The 24,010-nt window shown below is 39.3% G+C and overlaps 1 protein-coding gene across 8 annotated transcripts in view; it reads left to right on the forward strand.

The window, feature by feature from the left end:
• LOC311283441 (A-kinase anchoring protein 13) overlaps nucleotides 1-24,010 on the forward strand; it is a 92,773-nt gene that overhangs the window by 29,564 nt on the left and 39,199 nt on the right. For all 8 annotated transcript variants that reach the window (XM_084397832.1, XM_084397835.1, XM_084397836.1 and 5 more), the window contains exons 4-8: nucleotides 1,890-2,198; nucleotides 6,817-7,000; nucleotides 10,181-10,367; nucleotides 10,689-13,035; nucleotides 14,106-14,179. In XM_084397832.1, coding sequence (XP_084253958.1) covers nucleotides 1,890-2,198; nucleotides 6,817-7,000; nucleotides 10,181-10,367; nucleotides 10,689-13,035; nucleotides 14,106-14,179 — 3,101 coding nt within the window. The remainder of the gene's footprint in view (nucleotides 1-1,889; nucleotides 2,199-6,816; nucleotides 7,001-10,180; nucleotides 10,368-10,688; nucleotides 13,036-14,105; nucleotides 14,180-24,010) is intronic.

Here is a 24,010-nt window from a genome sequence, read left to right on the forward strand (position 1 = left end):
AGTATGTAACTCCAGATATTTATAGTTTGCCAAATATTGGCCGCATCCAAAATCGCATACTCTCATAAAAGTAGTAGACACTTCTTTTGAATGAATAATTACTTTGCGACAGTTAAAATGTACGATCTATATAGTATAAATGTGTAAGTATGATTGCAATCCGAACAGACCTCATTCATCATGTTGTCATTGTCATGTGACCTACCAGCGTCAGTTGCGTCACTTCACTGTCATTCACAAATCTTCTCCAGTGGCCTCATGGGATAGCAAAATGCCCACTGTATGCGCACTTTAGAATCTCGCTGGAAGTAATAGGCCATCTGGGTACTTTTTGCCTAATGTTTTATTAATATGGCCTGAATAATTCAGACATAGAACTCTTTTTCACCCTCTTTGTAGTGTACTGTATGTATATTATTAGGGATGCTGGTCATATGTAGGAACCAGTAAGCATCTTTTTAGCAACCACCCACCACAACCATCCTAATTAATAGGCGAACTGGTAGCATTGCGATCTTATCTCATTATTAAAAGAAATAAAAACACAATAGCCCTCCATATGTAATTTAGCCAGGATTGAAAGTCAAAAGGGAATGCATTTCAACCACGGCTCCCAAGTAGTTCCACAGAGGGTCGCAGCAGATATAGTGTCATGGAATCCAGCGCAGACGTTTGGCACCAGTTTTGTAATCACTACTCCGTCTGAGCACTTGAAAGCTTTTCAGCAATGCATTAAGAGTGCATGAAGAATGGCCCTACTATCGTCCGCCTCAGGTGCGCTGGAGTTGGTCTGCCAGGATACACTTTCAACCCTCTCTCTCTGCTGGAGGTCCATACTTTTGGTTGATTCCAAACATTTGACTGCTAAGAGATCTTTATCGGCAAAAATGGCTCAAATGCTTTGAACCCAGATGGATGTCCCACTGAGATGTTTTGGTCAAACAAATGTGGTGCTGGTGAGTGTGAACAGGGTTTTTTTGGCAGTGACAGAAATGACGCTCGCACATAAACACTGCCCTTGCGACGTGTGTTGTTACAGTGACATCTCATAACTGTCGTGAAACAAGACAGGCCTCCTGGCAGCCTTCATAGTGAAGTTTTAATTGTTTATGAATGTTGCTTTTATAGTATGTCACCTCTGACTGTTTCCCTCTTGGAAATGGAAATGAGTAGTGTTAATGCAGGAACATTTCTCAGTAATTATATCCATCTCCGCTCAACCATAGGCACTTGGTCTCCTTTTCGTCTGTTGATATGTGGCTGCCAAAATATTAAGCAAGATCTCTTTTTTTAAATCAGTCTGAAGATGATTTATAGGAGACCTCCCTGTCTGATACAAGATAAATAGCTGTTTGAATTTTGTCAGGAGTTAGTTTAGTCATAATTGATTTATTGTTGACAAAGTCATGGAGATGTTAGTGGGTGGTATAAATATTTTTCATAGTCTGTAAACTGCCCCAAAAATATTTTAACTGGAATTAAAATTTTCATACATTTTAAAAGTGCGTCACAGTTTGAGTTGTGGCCTAGCAGTGTCATTGAGTCATAGAGCTCGTTCTAGCAACGCAAGTTCAAATCCGGCTTGCATTGCTCCCTAATTCTCCATCCATCACATCCATCCATCCCATCACTTCCATCCCATCACTTCCATCCATCCATTCATCCCATCGATCCCATCCATCCCATCACTTCCATCCATTCATTCATTCATCCCATCACTTCCATCCATCCATCCATCCATCCATCCATCCATCCATCCATCCCATCACTTCCAATCTTCCATCCCATCACTTCCATCCCATAATTTCCAACCATGTTTTACTATTCAAATTAAGTTGAACCTGTATAATATATTTCTGTTTAATGTTGGTCTTTTTCTCTCTTAATAGCTCATGATCGCAGCGAAACCGTGCGGGTCACGCTGTGCCAGGCCAGACCTGGGGGCTCAGTGGACCCTGTGGCTGAGGAACGCTTCCAGTATGTGCAGGACCTCGCCCTGGACATGGCCCAGTTCCTGGTGAACGCGGTTGGAAAGACTGAGGGAGCGTTACTTCTGGACGAGTGTCAGATCCCCCTGAAGGAGTGTGAAAGGTTGGATGATACTCTGGCTCTTGCTCTTAGACATCTGCCTCTACCGGTAGGCTGGAGCGTGCTGGGCACAGACTTGGACACGGGCACTTGCACAGGCTTGGAAATCGGTGAGTAAAACATAGAGAGCTGGAGGCAGCGTCCTAACTGTCATGAAACCACTGTTGGTCATTGTTTTGGTATGCTCTGCGTAGGTAGCAGCACATATATGGCATGGAAGACTCGACTCACAATTGATTCCAATAGAGATGGGCATTAGCATGTTGCAAAGCTTATCATAGCTTTTTGACATTGAATGCAATACAACTTTATTTAAAATCAACAATTTTCTCAACTCTTTCGCTGTCCTGGTTTAATTTTCTCACCAAGCAAGTCACATTGCATTCTGGGATTGTCTTCTCTGCATAGGATGCATGCTGCCTTAAACTATGCCTCAACCAGCTCCCTAGTTCAGTAATTAGGGCACTGATCAGTAAATCAGCCATTTTAAGGGCTGTCCCAGTTGCAAAATCCTTCCAGTGCACTGAAACATTCGCTCCCTAAAAAGTCCCACAATGCACTGTGAAAATCAGGGAGCATCAATGCTCACTGTTCCCTTCTGAAACACGAAACCTAAATCATGCGAGCCAACTCAATATACATGCCACATGATATAGATGTAAAAAAAAAAAAAAAAAAAAAAGTGTCTTGAAAATGACTGCTTATGACTTAAACTGCTTTTGCAACCAGTGAGAGGTTGGAAATTAATATTATAAATTATAATAAATAGACATAATTTACATTATTACACAACATGTTGTTAAACTCTGTATAGTGAATGCTTAGACCATGGGCACTGTGCCTTCATGGAAGGCCTTCAGTACAGCCATGAACCAGTTTTATTTATTTTATTTTTTTTTATGTATTTTATTTTTTAAGTTATGGGTTGGTTTAGAATGTTAGTCCATTTTTGCCTTATTTTCCTCCTACTTGTACTCATATCAAGTAAGGAACGCTAAGTCAGATAATCTAAAAGCAAACATTCCCGCCCTAATAAAGTGCTCTTTTTGGCACAGAGCATTTACACAGCCTATTAAGTCAGGCTGTGGACTCATTTCGGGGCTGACAGAAGATGCATGTGATAAATGGCAGGAACTCTGGTTGTCACTGACTTAGATTTGTGTTTCATGTGGATTTGGCGGAAAAGTTCTTGTTAAATGAGCTTCCTCTGTTCTTCCTGCTCTCTGGTACACATAATTTGTGAATGGTATTCGGCCAGTGGATCTGCAAACCTCTCAAAGAACTGGCCCATGGTTCCACTGACTTAAAATCCAACAGTTACTAACCTACACACAAGCAAACATTGCGCATCACAGTCTCTGATTATATACACAATATTCAAAAGTTGGGGATCAGTGGGATTTTTCTTTCGTCAGAATTTAATACTTGTATTCAGATGCAGGGATGCATTAAAATAATCAAGTGACAGTAAAGAATTTATTAAATTATAAAAAAAAATCTATTTATCAAAAAAAAACTGGAAAAAGTACATTTTAAAATAAAGCGTAAAATCAGCATAACATCACGTGACATTGAAAACTGAAGTAATGGTAGCTTTTGCAAACACATGAATTAATTGCATTTTAAAATGTATTATAATATCATTTTTTTAATAATATTTCTTAAAATTATTGGTTTTTTTTATGCTGCTCCCCCTACAGTCTATAAGTAATAACTACATGTCAACTAACTCTCATTAGAGTATTAGTAGACTTTCTGCTTAATATTGGCTAACACTTTATTTTAATGCTCCCCCTACAAACATTCAACTGACTATAAGTAACTTTGCAACTACGTCAACTTATTCTACTAACCCGAACCTAACAGTCTACAACAGCCTACTATTACTCTGAGTGTTATTTGACATGCAAAGTTACTTATAGTTTGACAAATGTCTAAAGTGGACCATTAAAATAAAATGTAACCATGCTTTTTACTATGTTTATGATTAAATAAATGCAGCCTTGGTGAAAGCTTATCAACCTGAACCTTTTGAGCGGTTTGTTTGTGTCACTGGCTGTCAACCATACAGGAACTAAAAGGGGAAATGAAAATAAACTTTCTGTATGATTATGATAATCAACCTGAACAAAGCTAAACAAAAGATTGAAAAGATATCAGACGAATGGTTAAAGCTACCAAACGACTTACTCCAAACTCCAGATATGGTGGAAGTTTTTGTGCATGGCCACGTATTCTCCTTAGCGATGATCCACTGGGCAGAAATATGAGCCTGTGTATATTAAGTGTGCTTGAATGAGTGTGTGAATCCGGCCGATGCGTGGATACAAACAATTGCACAGCGAGGAATCATTCATCGGGGCAGCTGACGCGACAGCAGATTCCCGGCTCTCATGTGACTCCAGCTTGTCCTCTAAATTAGGCACAGTCTGGTCCATGTAGGAGGTGTTAGTGTGGGCGTGGTGAGACCTGGACAGTAGGCAGCTGGAGATAAGGGCCAACAAAGGCTAAACAGGCTCTGTTATGTCATAATAAGCACAAGCTTATCTCTTATAAACAGCCTTGGTCTTAAATAACTCATTCAATAAAACATCTGAAAGCTCCAGCACATATTCATGCAAAGTTTAGCTCACTGAGCAAAAAGGGAGAAGACAATAGTGGAGTTTATGTGTTGGCAACTTTTTGTATTTCCTGCATATTGCTGTGGACATTAGTTTTAGCGTTTTCTTCAGATCTTGTTTTCTCGATGGTCATTTATGCCATATTAAACGAATGAACGTTTCAGAAAAAACGAATTCCAGGAGTTGACCTGTCTGTTGAGGGAGACGGCGAGCTGTGTAATGACTCCCCAAGCTCATTTGTTGCAGCTGGCGCTGGGCACCTGGACCGGCCCTGAAACCAGAGCTACCCATGGGCATCTTGCCCAGTGCATCAGTGGGCATGTACTGCCAGCAGTCTTCCTTAAGTGAAATTAAGCATGTTATATAAAACATAAAAACCCAGTAAGCTAATAAAGACTGTTTCCACTGTGTAAGATACCAACTGGGAATTTGCTGGTATTCGGACACGTTGCATGGCACATATTAGATGATATTTATGGAAAATGAGACTTGGATTCTCCCTTAAAGGGATAGTTCACTCAATTCATTGGGCATTGTTCATGTTGTTCCAAACCCGCATGATGTTCTTTCTTCTGTGGAACACAATAGAAGATATTCAAGATGCTTTTCTTTATACAATGAAAGTCAGGGCAAACCAAAACAACTCTGGACTCCATTGACTTTCATTGTATGTACAAAAAAACACTTTACAAAATATCATCTTTGGGGTTCTGCAGAAGAAATAAATGCAAACGGGTTTGGAACGACATGAGGGTTGCATATATGATGACTGAATTTTGGGTGGGTGTAAATTTTTCAATGGTCATTAGGTTTTGACTGGAATTTGAATTCTATATACTTTAACAGTGCTTCATAGTCTCAGGCGTTTGGGGGCCTGAAAACTGGTTTCAAAGTGCAATTTTTTGAAAACGAGACCGTTCTCGTCTCTGTGTAAACTACAAAAACGCGAATTTGTTAACGTGTTTAGTCTGTAGGTGCATAGTGGTTCTTCACAGTGACATCGCGTTTTTAGTCATTTTGCAAATCCGAGTGAACGAGGATCATTTTGACAGCGTTGTCATCTGTACTGGAAAAAATGCGAAGTAAAAACTTCTGTTTTTAGTACATTGTTGTCATGTAAATGTACCTAGGGCTCATGCTAGCAACGCAAGGTCTTGCTTGTTCATTTGTGAAAATCACAAAGACATTTTTTTTTTTCACTGTGTAAGGTAGACAAGAGAAATACAATTCATATAGGTCTGGAATGACTTGAGGGTGAGTAAATGGTTTCTCTTTAAGACGGGGAAGTTAAACTTCTCCTATTGCATTTCATTTTCATTTCCAAAAACATGCAGATATCATGTGTATGGTTATGATACTACAGTTGAAAAAAACGGTGTGATAACGCCAGTGTTTTGAGTCTTGGGGACGACAATATTAACGTAGCACTAGGATACAAGTTAGTTGACACCAGTATTTTCAAAATAATGTCATGTCCACTCTTGTGTCTCCAATCAGACTGTGAAGTGATCCTGATCTGCTGTTCTTTCCAGTGCCACATTACACTTCACCACAGTTTTTTTTTTTTTTTTTTTTTGTGCTCGGGGCTTCAAATTAGTTGTTGGATCCTCAGTGGGCCGATTAAACGAGGGCAGTCTCATTCTCAGCCTCTCATTAACCAGCAAGAACAATCCTTCCTCTGTCTCTGTTATTTCACAGAGAGCCTCATTCAAGCTTGCTGAACTTTTTAAAACAGCACTCTGTAATCTGTCTTTATGATAAACGCATTCAAAAACGATTGCTTATTTCACTCAGGACCCCTCTCCGGTGGCTTTTTCTGTCCTTATTGTAAATGATCTATTAAAATGATGTTTGCACAAGTTTGTCAGGAGATTCTGTTGACAGAGGTCGAGGGAATTGTGGGGGTGGGTCTTGTTTGAGGGCTTTGCCAGCTTCTCATTGGTTCTGAAGTTACAGGGGGTGGGGCTTAAAGCTTTGAAGGCCCCATGAAGCAGTGAGTGTGGCGCTTTCTTGAAGCAGCAATATCAGAAATATGCATTAGATAATAGTGTGTTGTTTAAAGGACAAGGAAGGAGATTGATTTGGACTTTGTTTTCCTCTCCGGTAGAACCTGGGCCACAAGACACACTTTTGCACTTTGCTGCAAAGCGCGGACTACGCAAGGTAGCACTCTTTCTCCTCCAGCAACCCGGAGGAAGAGAGGCTCTCCGACTTCCCAACAAACAGGGTCGTACGCCGGCCAGGGTCGCACAGAAGAAAGGCCACTCACAGCTCCAGAAACTGCTGACAGAGTAAGTGTGCAAGAAATTTATATCCTTAACCAGTATTTTTAGCTCATTATACTAACATTTTTTACTTCAAGGCCCCCCTCCATTGTCAAAGACAATATTCGAAGGCTTTCCAAGATATTCCTAATATGTCTGCTGTAATGACAGTGCTGCTCATTTTTAAATGTATTATTCACAGGAATGGCAATGTAATAAAATGATTAAACAATTAATATAATTAAATTCCATAATCCTTATAACTAAATGTTCTTCATGGTTACTTGTATTTTTTTTTTGTTGTTGTTGTTGTTGTTGTTGTTGTTGTCATTATCTTGTCATTTGTCATCATTCATTTACATGACTTTTGACTGAAGTTTGTAATTACAGGGAATTCATTTTTAATTTAAATGTATTATTCTACTTGATAAAATATTATAACGCTTGACAGTATGTGTATAATATTGTTAAAAATCCCCCCCCCCCCCTTTTTTTTACTTTATGTATATACTGTGTGTGTGTATAAATTATATATTTATATACATACTGTCAAGCTCTATAATATTTTATCAAGTAGAATAATACATTTAAAATAAAAAAATTAGGCTATTCCCTGTAATTACAAACTTCAGTCAAAAGTCAAAAGTAAAAAAAAAAAAGATTATAATACAAGTAAACATGAAGAACATTTAGTATATATATATAATGCTGTTAAATGCAAGCAGCTGAGTTTATCAAAGAGAACATAGTGTTTAGTGGATGTTGTGACCTTTGAAATGCCTTAAACAAATACAGCTTTATCGTATTTGTCACTCTCAAATATAAAAAGTTGAGTCGTAAAGGTGAAGTTTGTAAGTTGCAAAAATAACTGTTTCAAATAGGTGTCCCAAACACACTCCCAATCTTATATTGGTCAGAAAAACTGATCCGTTGAGCTGGTTTGGTTTCTCAAACAGACAAAAAGAGCAATGTTGTACGGAGTCTAATAGATTTCTATTATTAAAGCAATGACTTTATCATGAAAATGAGGTGAGATTTAGTGTTGTGTTCTGAAGAAAGGAGGATGTTGAAATGTGGGGGAGATAAGAGCAAAGCACAAGGACAGGCCATGTGGCTCTGAGCTCTTTGTAAACAGTTAAAGCCACATAAGCTTTCTCAATCTTTTTAAAGCAAGCCTATGCAAATTACAACAGAAACTGGGTTTAAACCAACAAGATACCGTCTGTAGATTTACTCAGTAAAGTAGCATTACCTGTGTGTGTAACAGAGACGTTTACTCAGATCAGCTTCCCTCAGCCACTGCTCTTCACAGTCTGTGGCTAGAAAGCCTGTGTGGTACCGGTTCCTTACAGTATGTTCCCCTACTTGACTATTCTGAAACAGGGCGCGGAAGAGACCAGACTCAGAGCTAGCGTGCGATCTGTGCTCCCTGGATTCAAGAGTCTGTTATAGGAGGCTGTTAAGTGCTCTGGTTTAGTGCCTCATTTAAAGCAAGTGTACTGAACCACAGTGCACCCTTAGACATTGCCTCAAATCTTTCCATCAAAGATCATGGTGTTTCGTTAGTGGTTTCTCTAAGATGTTTTGACATGCTTTTCTCATAGCTCTCTTTGAAGTCTGAACTGTAAACTTAATCATGTTATTATATGAATATATAGGGTAACGTGGGGGAAGACCCCCCCCCCCCATTAAAAACAATGTGGATTTACTTATTTTTTCAACTGTAACACTTTAAGATATAAGTTTAGCATGTACAGAATGATGATGAATTAGACAATGTGTTATTATGGGAAATAAATAGAAACATTAGCAAATATAGTTGTTATAGCACAAATTATAAAATATTTAAAGGGGTAAGATGGGGTAACTTACTGGGGTAAAACTAAAAAAAACTATTTTACTCCACAAAGCTAAAAACATTAATGTGTTCACAAATCCCTCATTAATAAATAGATACAAAAACGTATATATTCATTTATATATATGCTATTCAACATAATACAATGTCATTGATCACTATTTTTCAGAGGTACAAACAATCATCTTCCCCCGGGGACATCTTACCCTATTTTACCTTAATATATTTTTATACACATTGTGATCTTTTAAAATACATTGTAGTACTTACCTGTTTATGATTGCACCTTTTAAAGAGTACAAGGTATAATGCATGATCAGCTCTCAATTTCATGCATTATCATATTTTATAAAAGTAAAATAATCTATGTATAGTAACTGCGGTTATAGTAATTTTGAGTGTGCAATTCAATATGAAGTGTATAATATGGCATTTTGAATACTTTAAAATTCATCATATTTTTCATTATATATCTAAATATTATCTCATGATGTTACCAATTTAACTGAATCGATTAGTCTATAAATACAACATAATGACTTAGTGATAGAAGGGAAACAGCACTTCATTCAGCTCTCCAGTGCTTAATGGTTCAGTCTTTCATAACATCTGCCATTTGGCTAAGGCTCAGACTGCCTAAAATATTCCTCTCAGGTCCGCAAGACCTTAAGAGCTTCTCCTTTTCACTCTGCACTCTTTAGTTTCCTGTAAGTGATGTCACAGGGTTGCTATGGGTACCTTAGATACAGAGTAGATGAAAACAGTTCCTGTTGTTACCCATGTGTCAGGGCCCTGGGGACAATCTGAGCCACTCGCACGCACAAAAACACTAACAATTGCACATTTTCTCTTTTGAAAGCTTGTAGCTTTGCGGGCATTCTTTTCCTAGTCGATAAGAGACTGACAGATATGTAAAGAAGACACGTAAGATTCAGCTGTGTACCCACCTTGAATCTATTTACAGCTTGTTTGACATGTTGAAACTGCCACCAGGAATTTCACTTTTTTCAATGTAATTATGCTGTTTTTCCTCTCCCCGTGCAAAAAAGAAAAAGCAGAACAGGTTTTTACACTAGTGAGATTGAGTTTGTTTTTTCATATCTTTGTCTAAAGAAACAATTAAATTCTTGTTGTCCGAGCTCACTGCAGCATTGACACATGTAAACCTGTTTCAAGTTCAATGTTTAAACGAGTGATTTTTCACACTTGACATTCTGTGTTCAATGGGTAGCCACAATCAGTATTGTGTATTACTTCCCATCCTCTGTAGGTGTGCTGGGTGTGGCCTTTGCTGATTCGATGCCTCGAAACTGGGTGTTCTCAAATTTTGTTATGTTTGTGTTGGGCAGGGTTGACAACTTGCCTGAGTTGGAGACAAAAACGTCCAAGTGGTGTTACCCAGAAGGCAGAGTTCTGCAACACCACCCCAAGCTAAACACTTACACCCTGACGGTGGAGGATGTGCCAGGGCGTCTCCCACCTAGCCTTCAATGCGATGTGGAGGAACTCCAACGCCTCATTCAGTCACATCAGAAGGTGAGTCAGTGATTGAGAGTCCTCCGTGGCAGTAGGTGTGTCTTATTTCCTTGCTCTGCCACTTTAAGATCACAGTGATATTTCCAGCTGGGTACGATCAGCAGGGTTTGTTTGCTTTTGTGCTAAAACTCTGCAGGAGGTTGCTATCTGTGACTAAAGGAAGTGACTAAATGCAGATCACAGACTAAACCGTCTCTCTCGCTCTCTGTGCAGGCACCCTAGCTCGCTTTCTCTGGATGAATGTTTAATGTCAGTTTTAATGAGGACTGTATAAGGCATTCTGCTTTATTTAATAGCTATTTTTGTACTTTGTTTATTCAGGAAGATCCTCTGACACAGCATAAGCCAGCACTGCTGATTCTTAACAGAGACTCAAGTGATAGCACAGAGACTGCTGACTCACTGGAGCCTGAGCATCAGGATCCCAACTCTGAACAAAAAGAAACCTGCCAATCACTTTTGAACAGCTCTGCCATTGAGGATGGATTGTGTCTTCGTCAAAATGGCATAGGAGATCATGTCCAATCACAGGACTTGGAGGTGGAGCCTGAACTGCCAGCTGTAGGGGATACTGGGAAGGCTTCAGATAAGGCTGACTGTTCGCAGCGGCGGGTAGAAAACGATTCTGTGACTTTCAGTGCCCCTTCCTGTGGAAATCAGCGGGAGGAAGCTGATATAGAGCTCTGCGTAATCAGTGCCAAGCAGGGGGCTGCTTCACTGCCTGATAAAGGGAACCAAGAAGAACAGGAGACTTGCCAGAGGAGTTCAGAGACTGAAACAGACTATAACGCTCAATCTGGCAACCTTGGGTCCCAAGTCATGGGCCACGCACAATCTCAGGGTCTCCTCCCCACGGAAATTAGTCAGCCTTTACAAAGAGAAGAGGAGAGCGAGGGGAGTACAGATCTTAGTTGGCGAGGGGACTTACCAGAGGAAAGGGAAGGGGAGACGAGTAGCAGCCAGGAAATAGGCTTAAACTCTTCAGCACTTTCTTCCCGTGATCCAGAGGAAAACGGTCAGCGCGACGACGAGATTGAATCCAAGCTACCTACAGAATGCTCAGTGAGAACAGATGAAGCTAAACTGGCTTTAATCCAGGTAAATTCAGAGGTTACCTCGTCTGTACGAAACGATGAAACTGTTATTTCTGATGGTGTTGACAAGCCACATGGTACCCTAGAGACAGAGACAGGAAATCTCAGCGAACACACCAAAGGCAACACTGAGTCAGTTTCTGGTTTGGTTGCGGATGACGTTAGCATAAAGCAGAACTCTGTATTTAGCATTTTAGAAGGAGATTTGGTATCGTTAAGTCTTCGGCCAAACATGGCACCAGGACCGGTGCATAAAGTTCGACGAGGACTCTCGCCCGTTCCTGAGACTTCCTCCTATGAAGGTCCAGCTGTGGATCCCTTGTCTGAGACTACAGAAAGTTTTCAACAGCCACCTCAAGCCATACAATCTTCAGAAAATGCATCAGACTGTCAGGAGATTTTGATAAATGACTCAGCTTCTGACATTAATGCAATAGCAGGCGTTTCCGTTGGCATCACTGCGGAGGTTTCATCTTGCCAGATTGAAGGGTCTCTACCTGATGGAAGCAAAGAGGAGGTAGCCCCTAATAAGACTACACTAGACCCTAAAGAGCTCATTGGAGATCCGGAATCAATTGAGGACATTGTTGTCTCAAAGTCAGATGACAAATCAAAACCTTGTGATGAACCTTCTCTGCCAGTTGATTCCGAAGTCTTTATTGGAAGTGATTTACAACAGGATTCAACAGTGTCTACAATAGTGTCTTCTGAACATTCTGGAGGTGATATAATTGTAGGAACAGTGTTCGGAGAAGAGGCATCGAAAACATTTGTTCAGCCAGACTCTATGTCCAAACTGGTGGAGCAAATTCCTGAGGAATATTCTGCACTTGCCATGAAAGAAAATCTAATTTGTGAGCCAGGGGAACCATCGGTTCTAGTGCCCGCTTTGCAAGGGGAACTTGGATTTAAGGATGTTGCTCCAGAGGAACCTCTACAGGAAAGGGAAATTGACTCCATTCCACAGGAAACACTCAGTGATCTCTCTGATCCATCGGAAATCACACACAATGATTGTGCTGAATCCAAAGCACAGTTCCAGGTCCCAGAATCCTCCAAGGAGTGTGCATACACACCATCAGAACCTACTGTTGAATGTGTGAATGGCCTAGACCCGTCTTGTGCCTCCCTCCAAACAGAAAGCAAAGACAGCAGATCTTCTGAGAGCTCCTTCGCTGATGGAGTACAGATCTCTGCTGTAATTCCCGATGGGGATGAATGTGTTGACAAGACTACAGAAATGAGTGAGACTACTTTCTCAGGGGACAGCCCATCCTCTCCCATGGACACCCCTAGTGGTTCTGCTCTGGAGAGCTCTTCTATGTCTGACCCACTCAATGCCTCATCCTCAACAGCTGAGCTTACTTCCCCTTTGGATATTAATAGTGGATTGCACCAGGATTTGGAACACACTTCCCCAGTGGATTTAGACAATGATTTGTCTGAGGAACTACAGCGTTCAGACACACCTGACAGCCTGAATGGATTACATCAGGATACTCTGGATAGTTTGATGAAGCACAATGAAACCCTTCAGCAGCATGCTGAGGAACTGCATGTGGAACAAATGACAGGTAATGCATTTTTATTTATCACTCTGCTGATGCTGGTATAGATTGTGTTTATTTTAGGGTGTCTGATGCTATTAACTCTATTTTTTACCATCATCCTATGTAACGGTTGTTTGGATTGATCTGGAATTTCTTGCTGCTGCTAAATGAAGTTTGTTTTTCATGCCATTCTAATCAAATTGTTCACAGCTAAAGCTAGTTTAGCTCATTTGTGCTATTTTGAAGCTAATTTAATTTTAGCTTCACTGGATTCCAACATACTTTTGTGTGTGCATGTGAACACAATGGTGTTTGCCTTACAGATTATGTTGTATTATATGTGTATGTATATATGGTTTTGATCTATCAGTGGTTTAGGTTTCCATCCGGAAGGGAAAAACCTTCCTTGTCATTCAGGTAAGCGTGTTAATAGGGAGTGTTTGCAAAAAACAATGTGTATTTGCAGCACAATGTATCCTGGCAACCTGGTGATGTCATTTGTCTCACATCATAGAATGAAAACAGTTGAAAGATTGTCTTGTGAACTTTTTTTCACAAAGTAGACGCCCAGCTCTTTTCCACATAGATGAGAATTCAGCATTGTTCTACTAATAGCTCCTTACTCTGTGTTATTTATATCACACTCATGGAGCTGCTGATCTCAGTTGTAAAGGAGGAATAAGTCACTTTCTTTCATCAAATGCTATATTGCTGTAATAATGTATCTGAGTGGTCAGTTTAACGGTCTTATCATGATTTGTTCATTTCTAAGTAAACAAATAAACCTACATACGCCACTGAAATGTTCAGTCCTCTGACATGAATCAGCAGCTGAGTTAATGAATGACTTACTGATTTTTGGAAGTTTCAGGTAAAAGTCACGTATGTGAATTTCCCTGAAACTGTGGGTCTTATTCAAATGAAACATTTTGTTTTTTAAATACATGAAAAACTAGCCCAGTCATCTACAGCAAGTTTCTCAAAATGGCAATGCAATCACTTTTAAAACTTAAAATACAAGTTCTTCATCCTTCTCTCAGTTCCATATTATTGTTATTATTATTAATGTCTTTTGCCTCGATTCCGCCTCACAGATGATGGCACTTTAGCAGAGGATCCGGTGGACGGACACCAAGACTCCTTAGCAGACATAGAGAATTCCGAAGTGGTGAGTATTCTTTGGCTATAATCCTCAACCTGTAATCCAATAAATAAATCAGTAACATTTAGACCTCTTGGTGTGAGTCACTCAACATTTGCTTCCTGCCACCCTGAATTCTCAGTAGCTAAGAAGTGAGGTAGTAGTTTCCCAAAAGGCTCCACTGACCAGAAATTGAGGGATGTATTTAACCTGACCTTCTGTTGTAAATCTGATTTCTACGCCTGGTTGCTGAAAGGCTTCTGACGCAGCTCTGATTTGGAACTGCTGAACTGTCCCTCATAAGGTCAAACTGGCAGATATGGGAATGCTGCCACCCTGCAGCTCACACTGTCGTTGTGTGTGTGTGTGTGTGTGTGTGTGTGTGCGTGCTGTTCTTTTCTCATGGAGGAAAGATGACATCACCCTGAGGCCTGAACACTTTTTTTCCCCAGTTGTGTGTCAGAGGGATGATATCAGTGGCGAGAATACTGAGAGGGTGGAAGGCAAGATGTGATAGCTCATTTACGCAGGCCAGCAAGAGTGATGAAGTGAGATGTCTATCTTCAGTCTTTAAAAGCTGCTGATTAGAAGTATCCTCCTCCATATCGCTAACTTCAGTTGTTTATTTTGTCATCGTCCTGTGGGAATCCATATTGTTTTGGCAGCTTCCTGTGCCTCCCAATTTGGTACGAGATTTGAATTAATCTAAAATGAATGTTGAGGAATCACTTTCAGAGTGCTATTTTTTTCCAGCTGATGAACAATAAAAACATTGACAGCCAATAAGAATCCACCCGACTTTAAAGAGCATGTAAAGTGCCGTACGACAAACCTGCAGCACACTCTTATAATAAACAGATCGTTATCATCCGATGGTGTGTGGATGCTAATGTAGTTTTTTATAGCTATCATTCTTGGTGTGAATGGGCCTTAAGGCTGGGACACACCAAGCCGACAGTTGCCATTAGGCAACTTCGGTCTGTTTTTGAGCGTCGGTTGGCTTAGTTTTTTTCAGTGTGTTCTGCACCATTGTCTCTAGTCGGACGCTGTTGGGTTTGTTGGGCTGATTCAGCATGTTGAATCGCCGTCGGGCCATCTGTGAGAGAGAGAACTCTGATTGGCTGTTCAGCTTAGCGAATGAGTCCATGCACGAGAATAAAAGCGAAAGTGATGAAAGCGAGCAAAGAAGTCAAGACAGTACAGACAGAAGGCTGTTAAAATTTTACATTATCTTACCTGAGCATTCAAATACACAAATATTTTCATAATGACATGAGCCGGCTGGAAAGTGATCAGTGTTTCGTTTTCCCTTTTTGAATGACGATTGATACCTGCTGATATAGACAGATATTTCCTTACACGCAGGCGCAGAACACACATGCTAGTTGACAGTCGCCTTTAGTCCTTTTGGTGTGTTCAAGCGCAACTTTTTGGCCGAGATGAAGCTGATGAGAGGCAACAACACAGTCTGCTTTCGTTTCCGCTTGTTCTTTGACGTCGGCTTTGTGGTCCCTCCTTTAAGCCATTGGAAACCGACGCACATCTTTGCTAGCATGTTGCAGCTAACATTCTTTTTGTTTTGGTTGTAGTGGACTCAAGCATTGGAAATGAAATTATTTTTTTCTTGCAAGTGACATTACTGAGTGACAATAGGTTTCCATTCAGTCTGAGGAGATTTTTCTCTTTAAACAAATTAATGGAGATTCCTAAGTCTTAATTTTTACACCATTAGCCTACTTTAGCTGCATTCTTCCAGTTGCATTTGAATCAAGGCCCTGTTTGAACTAAAAAGTAGTAATAATGAACAGTTATTGACTGAAAACAGGCTATTGTGATGGATTTTTTTTTTAAATAAAACGGTAAACTGTGTTTTAAACTAATAATAATTCTAATATCTAACCTTACTTCTCCTACAGGCCTAACATTATAACACTTGAACAAACTGTTCTCTGAAGATTGTTGCGTTGAAACCAGTGAAAACTTTAAGATGCTGGCTAGACAATATAAGAAAATATAAGTCTATAACAGTCTCATGACTTATTGAGTAATCAAATGAACTTCTAACCTCTTCCATTTTTTAAAATGATTTGAGATCTAAATTTGCTCTGCCAGTAACAGAGGGCGAAGTGGGGGCTTGTTTTGCACAGATTGAACCAATCACATTGAAGGAAAATTACCATGAGTAATAAATCACGTTAATCTTACTGTTGTATAAAAACCTGATGTATTGTTGTTTTTAAGAGAGATTCTCTGAGAAATGCTTGAACTCTCCCAGCCTTGATTAAAGAATTTAAAGGGCATTTGCTGAAGTCTGTCTGGTTATTATTGCTGCGCAGCAAGTTAAAAGATTAGTGAGACACTAAAGACCTTATTCCCGAGTGACAGTGTCAAAAGGGGCGAGACGTCGATCAACTCAGTGTGAGACACTTAGGCGGGGTTAGATTGCGGTCAGGTAACTATAATTCTTAAGCATTCTACGTGGTTAGAATAGCTACTCTTAGGCGTCAACCAACGTGGTGAAGTCACCTGAGTATAATTTTTGCAGGTGTCACTCAGGGACAACCTAAGTCAGGTGCGTAGGAGAAAAATCTACCACTCTACTTTTACACTTATCTGCCGTCTGGCATGCAGACTTGGACTGCATCATGGGGTCGTGGAACAATATTGTCAGCATTTGAAAGAAATTACACTCTGGAACATTCTATCTTAAGAGACTCTTGAGATAAGAGCAGGGGTCACATTCACAGAGCATCCTAACTTTGCGCTAGCATGCTAACTTTGCTCTCGCTTGGCAAGATCACAAGAAAGCTAGGTTCTTATTAGCGGTGCTTGCTAGGCAGTGTTAAACTTAGCGCGCATTTTTAAGATGAATGGTTTGAATCATGTTTTGTAGTGATTTTTGTCACTTTAACTTGTCAAACGTAATGCTTCTGTCAGTTAAAGGAGGCTGATTGGAAATAGGATCTGAGATGCTAACAAATGCTAACAAGTTTTTCCACATCAAAAAAGTGGAACCACCTTTACATTTTTTTACATTTGGGGTTAGTTAATGAATTGGTTTGTCATTTCCCTTGCTTTCAACAGTGGGCATTGTGATATCCAAGTTATTTTTGAAAAGCTGATTGTATTTAGCGTTATCATGTTGTCACAGCTTAATTTAATCTTTTTACTTACACCACTGAATAATTCACTGTAAGACCAGGAACATGCTTTAGGAGCATAAATTGATTTGTTTTTGAGTTCATCTTGACATAAAAAAATGACATCCACTTATAATGGATGGTTTATGGATAATAAGTGGTTTGGTTGTTTTTAGCTTATCCTGTGGTGTCTAGAGTGCTGTGGCTCCCTCTTGTGTTAGGATGCAATATAACTCCTTCCAGATGTGCATTGAGCTGTCTAGTAGTCTACATATGTGTTAGAGAGAGAAGCAAGGGCAAAATACACATACTGTGGTCTCAATATGCCTCCAAAAGCATGAGGGCTACCTATTCTCTTTCTTTCTTCAGCTCTTTTCATCTGTCCTTGTGCAGCAGGCCAGATGCATTGTGGGAACCCCTCTAAAGGAGTTCCTTTTTCACTAAACATCTAAACTATTAAACCACACAAGCTGCCTCTGGGAAACAGTTTCTTAGTGCGCACACTCACAAACACACGCGCAAACACAAATCCAGTGTGTAGTGTGTTGGAAAAAAGGGACAAGGCTGCCTCTCAAGCGCTGGAATGTGAAGTGTAAGAATGGCGTGATGTTGAAGAAAAGCAAAGGGCTGCTGTTGGTAGAGTGGGAGGATTGAAGACACCAGTGAGGCTGGTCAGGATCCACACACACTCCTTTGTATTGTTCTCGCTCGATTTCTGTGCTTCTGCTCACTCTTTTCAAGTCTTCCTCCTTTTGTGTGTTCTCTCTTTCCCAGCATTAGTTCGTCCAAAAAGTAATTTACTCAGTCATTAAAAAGTCATTTACCATTGTTTTAATTCAAACCCCTATGACTTTTGGAACACAAAAGGAGACATTTTGGTCATTTCATTGCATTTACAAAACTAAACAAAAGCACATAAATGTCTGGTAAAAATGGTCCATATAATGTGAGCACGATGGTTTTATGTGACAAACTGACTAATCTTGAAAGTCATGATGTTATGAAGGTAGCAACAGATCTTTTCTTTCATATTGAAACTCGCATCCTGTTGAAACGTATCATCGAGAATGAAAAAAAAGAAAGAAAGGAGGATAGGGCTTGGTTCAATTCATTGGTTTCTGATTACGTAGATGGAAACATATGTATGGATGGAAAGATCAATAACATACATTTAAAAAACAGTTTCCGTTTCCATTTCATGCTAACTTTGTTATTCACTGCTAATCTTTTCTTCCAGTGAGCTGTTAATTATTGTGACTGGATCAAGTCATCGAATTTGAGAATACGAGAAGTTGGTTAGTCAGCTTTGTGAACGAATCATCCAGACTCATTTTGTGGATTGGATCAGCTGATTCATTTAAAGATCTGACTCAAAGCAATCATTCCTTCATGAATTGTATATCGCTGCTGCTTTCATGACTGTCAGTATAATCAGCCAAATTTCAGTGTATTATTCACATAAAGCTTATCATATGATTTCAGAAGGCTCTTGCACTCAACTATTGCAGACTATTGCACTCAACTCATATGGGCCACTTTTATGGTGTGTTTTTGAGAAGAGAATATCTTGCATTTCACAGAACAGACATGAGAATGAGCAAATAATGACAGAATTTCATATCTTTTTGGTCAAGCTATTCCTTTAAATCATAGTTTGTGTTGGATGACTGGTCTTGAGTGAAACACGGAGATAACATGCGCCGAGATCCCCACAAAGAGCCCTTGTTTCTTCTGTCCCCTCCTCCACTGGATAATCACATGCACACATGCAAACACACAGTAAAGAATGAAACCGACTGCAGCAGGACAACCTACACAGTTAGCTGAATATCTATTTCTCTTAAGTACAAGTTAGAACGTCACGCTAAACATGGAATAATGTATGAGACTTTAATTGAAGGTGTTTTTTTGTCCTCAAGGTGTGTCTGCCTTGTGTTTTTTTGCATAAAATTATATATACACACACTGTGTCACCCTCGTTATATTTTATGGTGGATGGAAACTCCCAAGCAAAAGTGGAAAACATGCATTGGGACAATAACAGGCTTCGTTTGCCATAACGCTACCACCCGTTATGAAGTCCACGGTCTTTAGCAATGTAATATTTTAATTTCTTTTTGTAATTCCTAATCGATTAGATATTGTGCAGTGATTTAATAGAAACCTGTAGCAGTGTAATTTTACTATTATTTATATAAAAATTTAGTATTTATTAATACTAACAATCACATACAAGTTATAACATATAAGTTTGTTTATATAATGTGTGTGTGTGTGTGTGTGTGTGTGTGTGTGTGTGTGTGTGTGTGTGTGTGTATATATATGTATATATATATATATATATATATATATATATATATAGTGTGTATATACACACATATTATATAAACAAACTTTTATGTTAGGTATGATTAATCGCGATTAATCGATTTGACAGTACTAATTTATTTATATTTTGAAATAGTTATTTTTTATTTTTTATTTTTGTTTAGTGATTTTTGTCATTTTCATTTGTTATTTATATTTAGCTTATTTTTATTTCTCTTTTAGATTTAGTAATATTGGTGCTGTTTCAGATACTTGCCAAGTTCAACAATTCTAATTTTCTATTAAGCTTTTAAGTTAAAGTTTTTCATCTAATATTTTTTTTCATGATTATTTTATCTTGATTTCAATTAACAGAAGCCAATTTTAATAGTTTTAGTTAATGATAGCACCTCTGAACCTCTGTATTTGCATGTGAACTCCTATCTTTGGTATTTTTGCGCTGAATGAACCCAGGCTTATTTCTGACTCTTTTCCAGAAGCCCGAGTTTCATGCACCGCTTCAATTGCATTAAATTCCCAGTGAATCCCATCAGACCGCACTCTGGCCTCTCATCATTCTCGCCATTTGAAAGGGTTGCCATGACTCCAGCTGTTAGTCGGTTGATGGTTCTATACAGATGCAGTGATCGAGGGTACCTTGCATCCAATGCAAATCTAAATGAGATTTGCTACACGTTACACTTCTTGTTTTAATTGCGAACAGTGTCCAAGAGTGAATTATCTTGTCATGACAACCTTTCTGATAGTGTTTACTTGGATGGAAAAGCCTTATCTTGCTGGGTGGAGCCTGGGAATCTCGCCCCACTGTACTCCAAACAGTTTGAAGGATGAAATCCTTCTAAAAATGTTCCTCTGATCAGTGAATGGGTGTTAACCGATCAGAGTTCAACCACACCATGATGCACATTGGTAAAGATGTGAGGCTTTCTGCTCCAAACATTGAAAAGGATGAGATGAGAGGCATTGAAAGAGCGAAGGGGAATGGAAAAGAGCAGCTGCGATTGGGTGAGTCTGTTAAAAAAACAACAGTGGGAGCAGAAGGAAAGCCAGCGACAGAAAAAGAGAGGGAGTGTGCTGAAGGAAAAAGGAGAGAGGGAGGGGAGAAAAAAGTGTGTGAAGAATGGAGGGAGGGAGGGATGGAGGGAGGGAGAGTGAGAACGGGGCTGGTTCATGGTGCAGATGTGCAGAGAGTTGCTCATTTTTCCCAAAGCTTGACTGGGAACTCCACAAGTCTCGGGCTTCATGTTGGAATATAACGGCACTCTCTTCTCCTCCTTCACACTTCACCCCTGGAAAAGATGTACGAGCGACACCGGCGACGGTACAGCCTGTGCGCAAAGGGCGAGAGGTCCGTGGACGTGGTTTTGATTAAGGTATGAAGAAAACAAGTAGTAGTTGTGTTAGAGTTCCTTTCGAAAGTCTGTTAAAAATCATTGTTGTCTGTAAATTTTGCAGATTGTCTTGTTGACAGTTGCGTGCGCCATCACATTGCATTGATTAGGGTTGGCCGGGAGCGTTGTTGAGATGCCAGAGGTCTCGCTCCCGTTGAATCGAAGGGGTGTGTGTGCATGAGAGCTGTGGAGTTTCGCTGCTTGGATTGGGTGGAGTTCAGTTTTGGATGTGGAACGATGAGGCCTGCTTTCCAATTTCAGGCCACTGTTCTCCATTAGCTCTAGGGTTTGATGTTTTGTTCTAGACATGCTGGAGTTTGAATTTCGTAACAATTTTGCATTGAGTTCCATCTCTCCCCCCCCCCCCCCACACCCTTATGTTTGTTGTCAAACAAACATTGAAACCTGAGACTTCTCAGTCCATATTTCATATTTACAGGTATTTGGATTCATTCTTTAATTTTAAATCAATGTGTAAGTTTCTTGGTTTCTCTTTAGGGACAAATTGGTCCCAAGAAGTTAATTGTCAAACAATGAAACCTGTGACTTAACAGTCCATATTTTGGGACAAAAGTGTCCTCAGAAATGTGCAGAATTTGACACAACCTTCTTTTAGGATAATTTTAATTAAAAAAAAATTCTGAAGCTTTATAATAAAGCCTTATCTAAAAATGCAAAAGCTTTATAAAAACAATAGAAGTCCACTCCCTGTCCTAATTTAGATATTGTGTGTGTGGGAACAGTAAGGGCTCTGACTGGAATGCTGTCAGTATGTTGGAGGTTGTATATTTAGTGGCTGGTCTGGTACTGTATCAGTGAAGGTCACAGCCAGACACGTGAAGGGCCCTTCCACAGTCTGACCCCTCGATTATTGTCTCTTGATAAGTAGATTGGTCCAAGCTTGCTTCGCTGCCTGTTTATCTCCATTCACTTCTTCTGCTTCCTTCTGCTTTCCATCATCTGACATGAGCTGGCAGCAGGTCTGAGAATCATTATGTGGGAAGGCAAGTTAATTTGAAAAAAAAATCTAATTATAGTAGGTATAAAATATTGTGGAGAACTGCCATGCATAATTATTCCTTCATAAAAGCAGCATGTTTTGTTTACTATTATGTATGCTCTCCTTTTATGCTTATCTGATTTTTTTTTTCTCTTAATTTTATCATTTAGTATTTTTTTTTTTAAATCGTTTATTCACATTCATGATGCACACTTGCCTACTTGGCTTTTGTATCACTAAATGTGTTGTTTACAAAATGAGGAATGAGACATAATTTGTCTGTGATAATTGACAACATGCCTTGGAAACACTTATTTTACACTATTTATTCTATTATATTCCATTTTTATATATATATATATATATAAATAAAATGGAATATATTATTGTAGTTGAATGTCTCATCCCTCATCCCGATAGTTCACTTAAAGTCTGTGTATTAGTCCAGACAGCTTTTAATTTTTATGATCAGGCTTCATGGTCTCACCAATTAAAGACTTCAGGTTTTTTTCCACCTTAAATCAGCATTATATACTGTTATATTTGCGAGGTGATATTAATATATGGTCCATGTTAAGCATCTGTGGTGGGAAGTGAAAAGGGTCTGTTAAACCGTTCTGTATGTAAAATACAGGGCCGCAGGTGCCGCTTCAGCACTAAGTGAGGATTGAGAAAGACAGGTTGTCCACGGCCGTCTCAAAGAGCACCCGAGGGAGCACTTTCCAATTGACGCAGACCTTTGTTGTAGCATATTCCTTTCACCTGAGACCTCCTTGATATTGAACGAGAAGCCAAATGGCTACTTAACACCTCTTTAAGTCATTTCACAGATGTTTTACCCAGAACCCGCCTGCAAATGTGTGCAAGAAACAAATAGAAGAACCATGCAAAATCAGTAGGTAGCTATTTTTGCAGTACGAAAATCGTCCACTGGTGCCCACTTCCATGTCATAGCCTTTCCTGTCTCCACAGCTCGTCATATCTATGGAATGTGTCCAGAATGTCCAGCTCAGACCACAGTCTGTGGACAGTCTCTCTCTGCACTCAGTGGATTACAGCTCTGTTTCATAAGCCTTTCGGAAGTTCTGTCATCTCTTAATATAGCCCATCTCAACAGTCTCCTTTTCCATGATTAGAACATGGATGTGTTTGGATCAGAGCCAAAGCACTTAAAAGACACTTTGCCACAAAGTTCATATCCACTACCAATAAAAAGTTTGGGATAGTGAGATTAATAATACAGTAAAAACAGTAATACTGTGAAAAAGTATTGCAATTTAAAATAACTTTTCTATTTTGACATGCAAGTTATTCCTGTATTGGCAAAGCTAATTTTTTTAGCATCATTACTCCAGTCTTCGGTGTCACACGATTCTTCAGAAATCATTCTAATACGAGGATTTGCTGCTAAAGAATCATTTATTTTCTTATTAATAATTTTGATTACAGCTGTGCAGCTTAATATTTTTTCCCCCCAGATCCTTTGAACTGAACGTTCAAAAGAACAGCATTTATTTGAAATATAAATCTCATTTTGTAACATTACAAATGTCACATCTCAACTTTTTGTATTTTTTTTTAATAAGATTGAGAAATTGTAGGATCAATTCAAAGTGTTTTAAAATCATTGTGAATAACCTGTTAATTATGGATAGCCTCATACGCATTTTAAATGTATAGTTCTTATGAAAATATTTAAGTTGGGTTTTTTTTTTTTGCGAATATGGCCCCAAATCATTAACGTTTTGTGGAACTTGTGGTTTTTTACCTTGCAAATGAAAAATCATCTGTAAAAATTTATATTTACATAACTGTCAAAAATCAGCTTATAGTATAAAAACCTGCCAGCGCTAGAAAAGTGTTAAAGTTGACAGTTGGCACCAGACTAAAAACTACTCTCCCTTAACAAGCACCCACAACTCTTTACCAGCTGCTTTTCCACCGTAGGGCCGAACGGTTCCAGTTATATTTCCACTTAAGCTTGGTTCGGCAAGGCACA

Source organism: Rutilus rutilus (genome assembly GCF_951802725.1).
Source record: "Rutilus rutilus genome assembly, chromosome: 23".
Lineage (NCBI taxonomy): Eukaryota > Metazoa > Chordata > Actinopteri > Cypriniformes > Leuciscidae > Rutilus > Rutilus rutilus.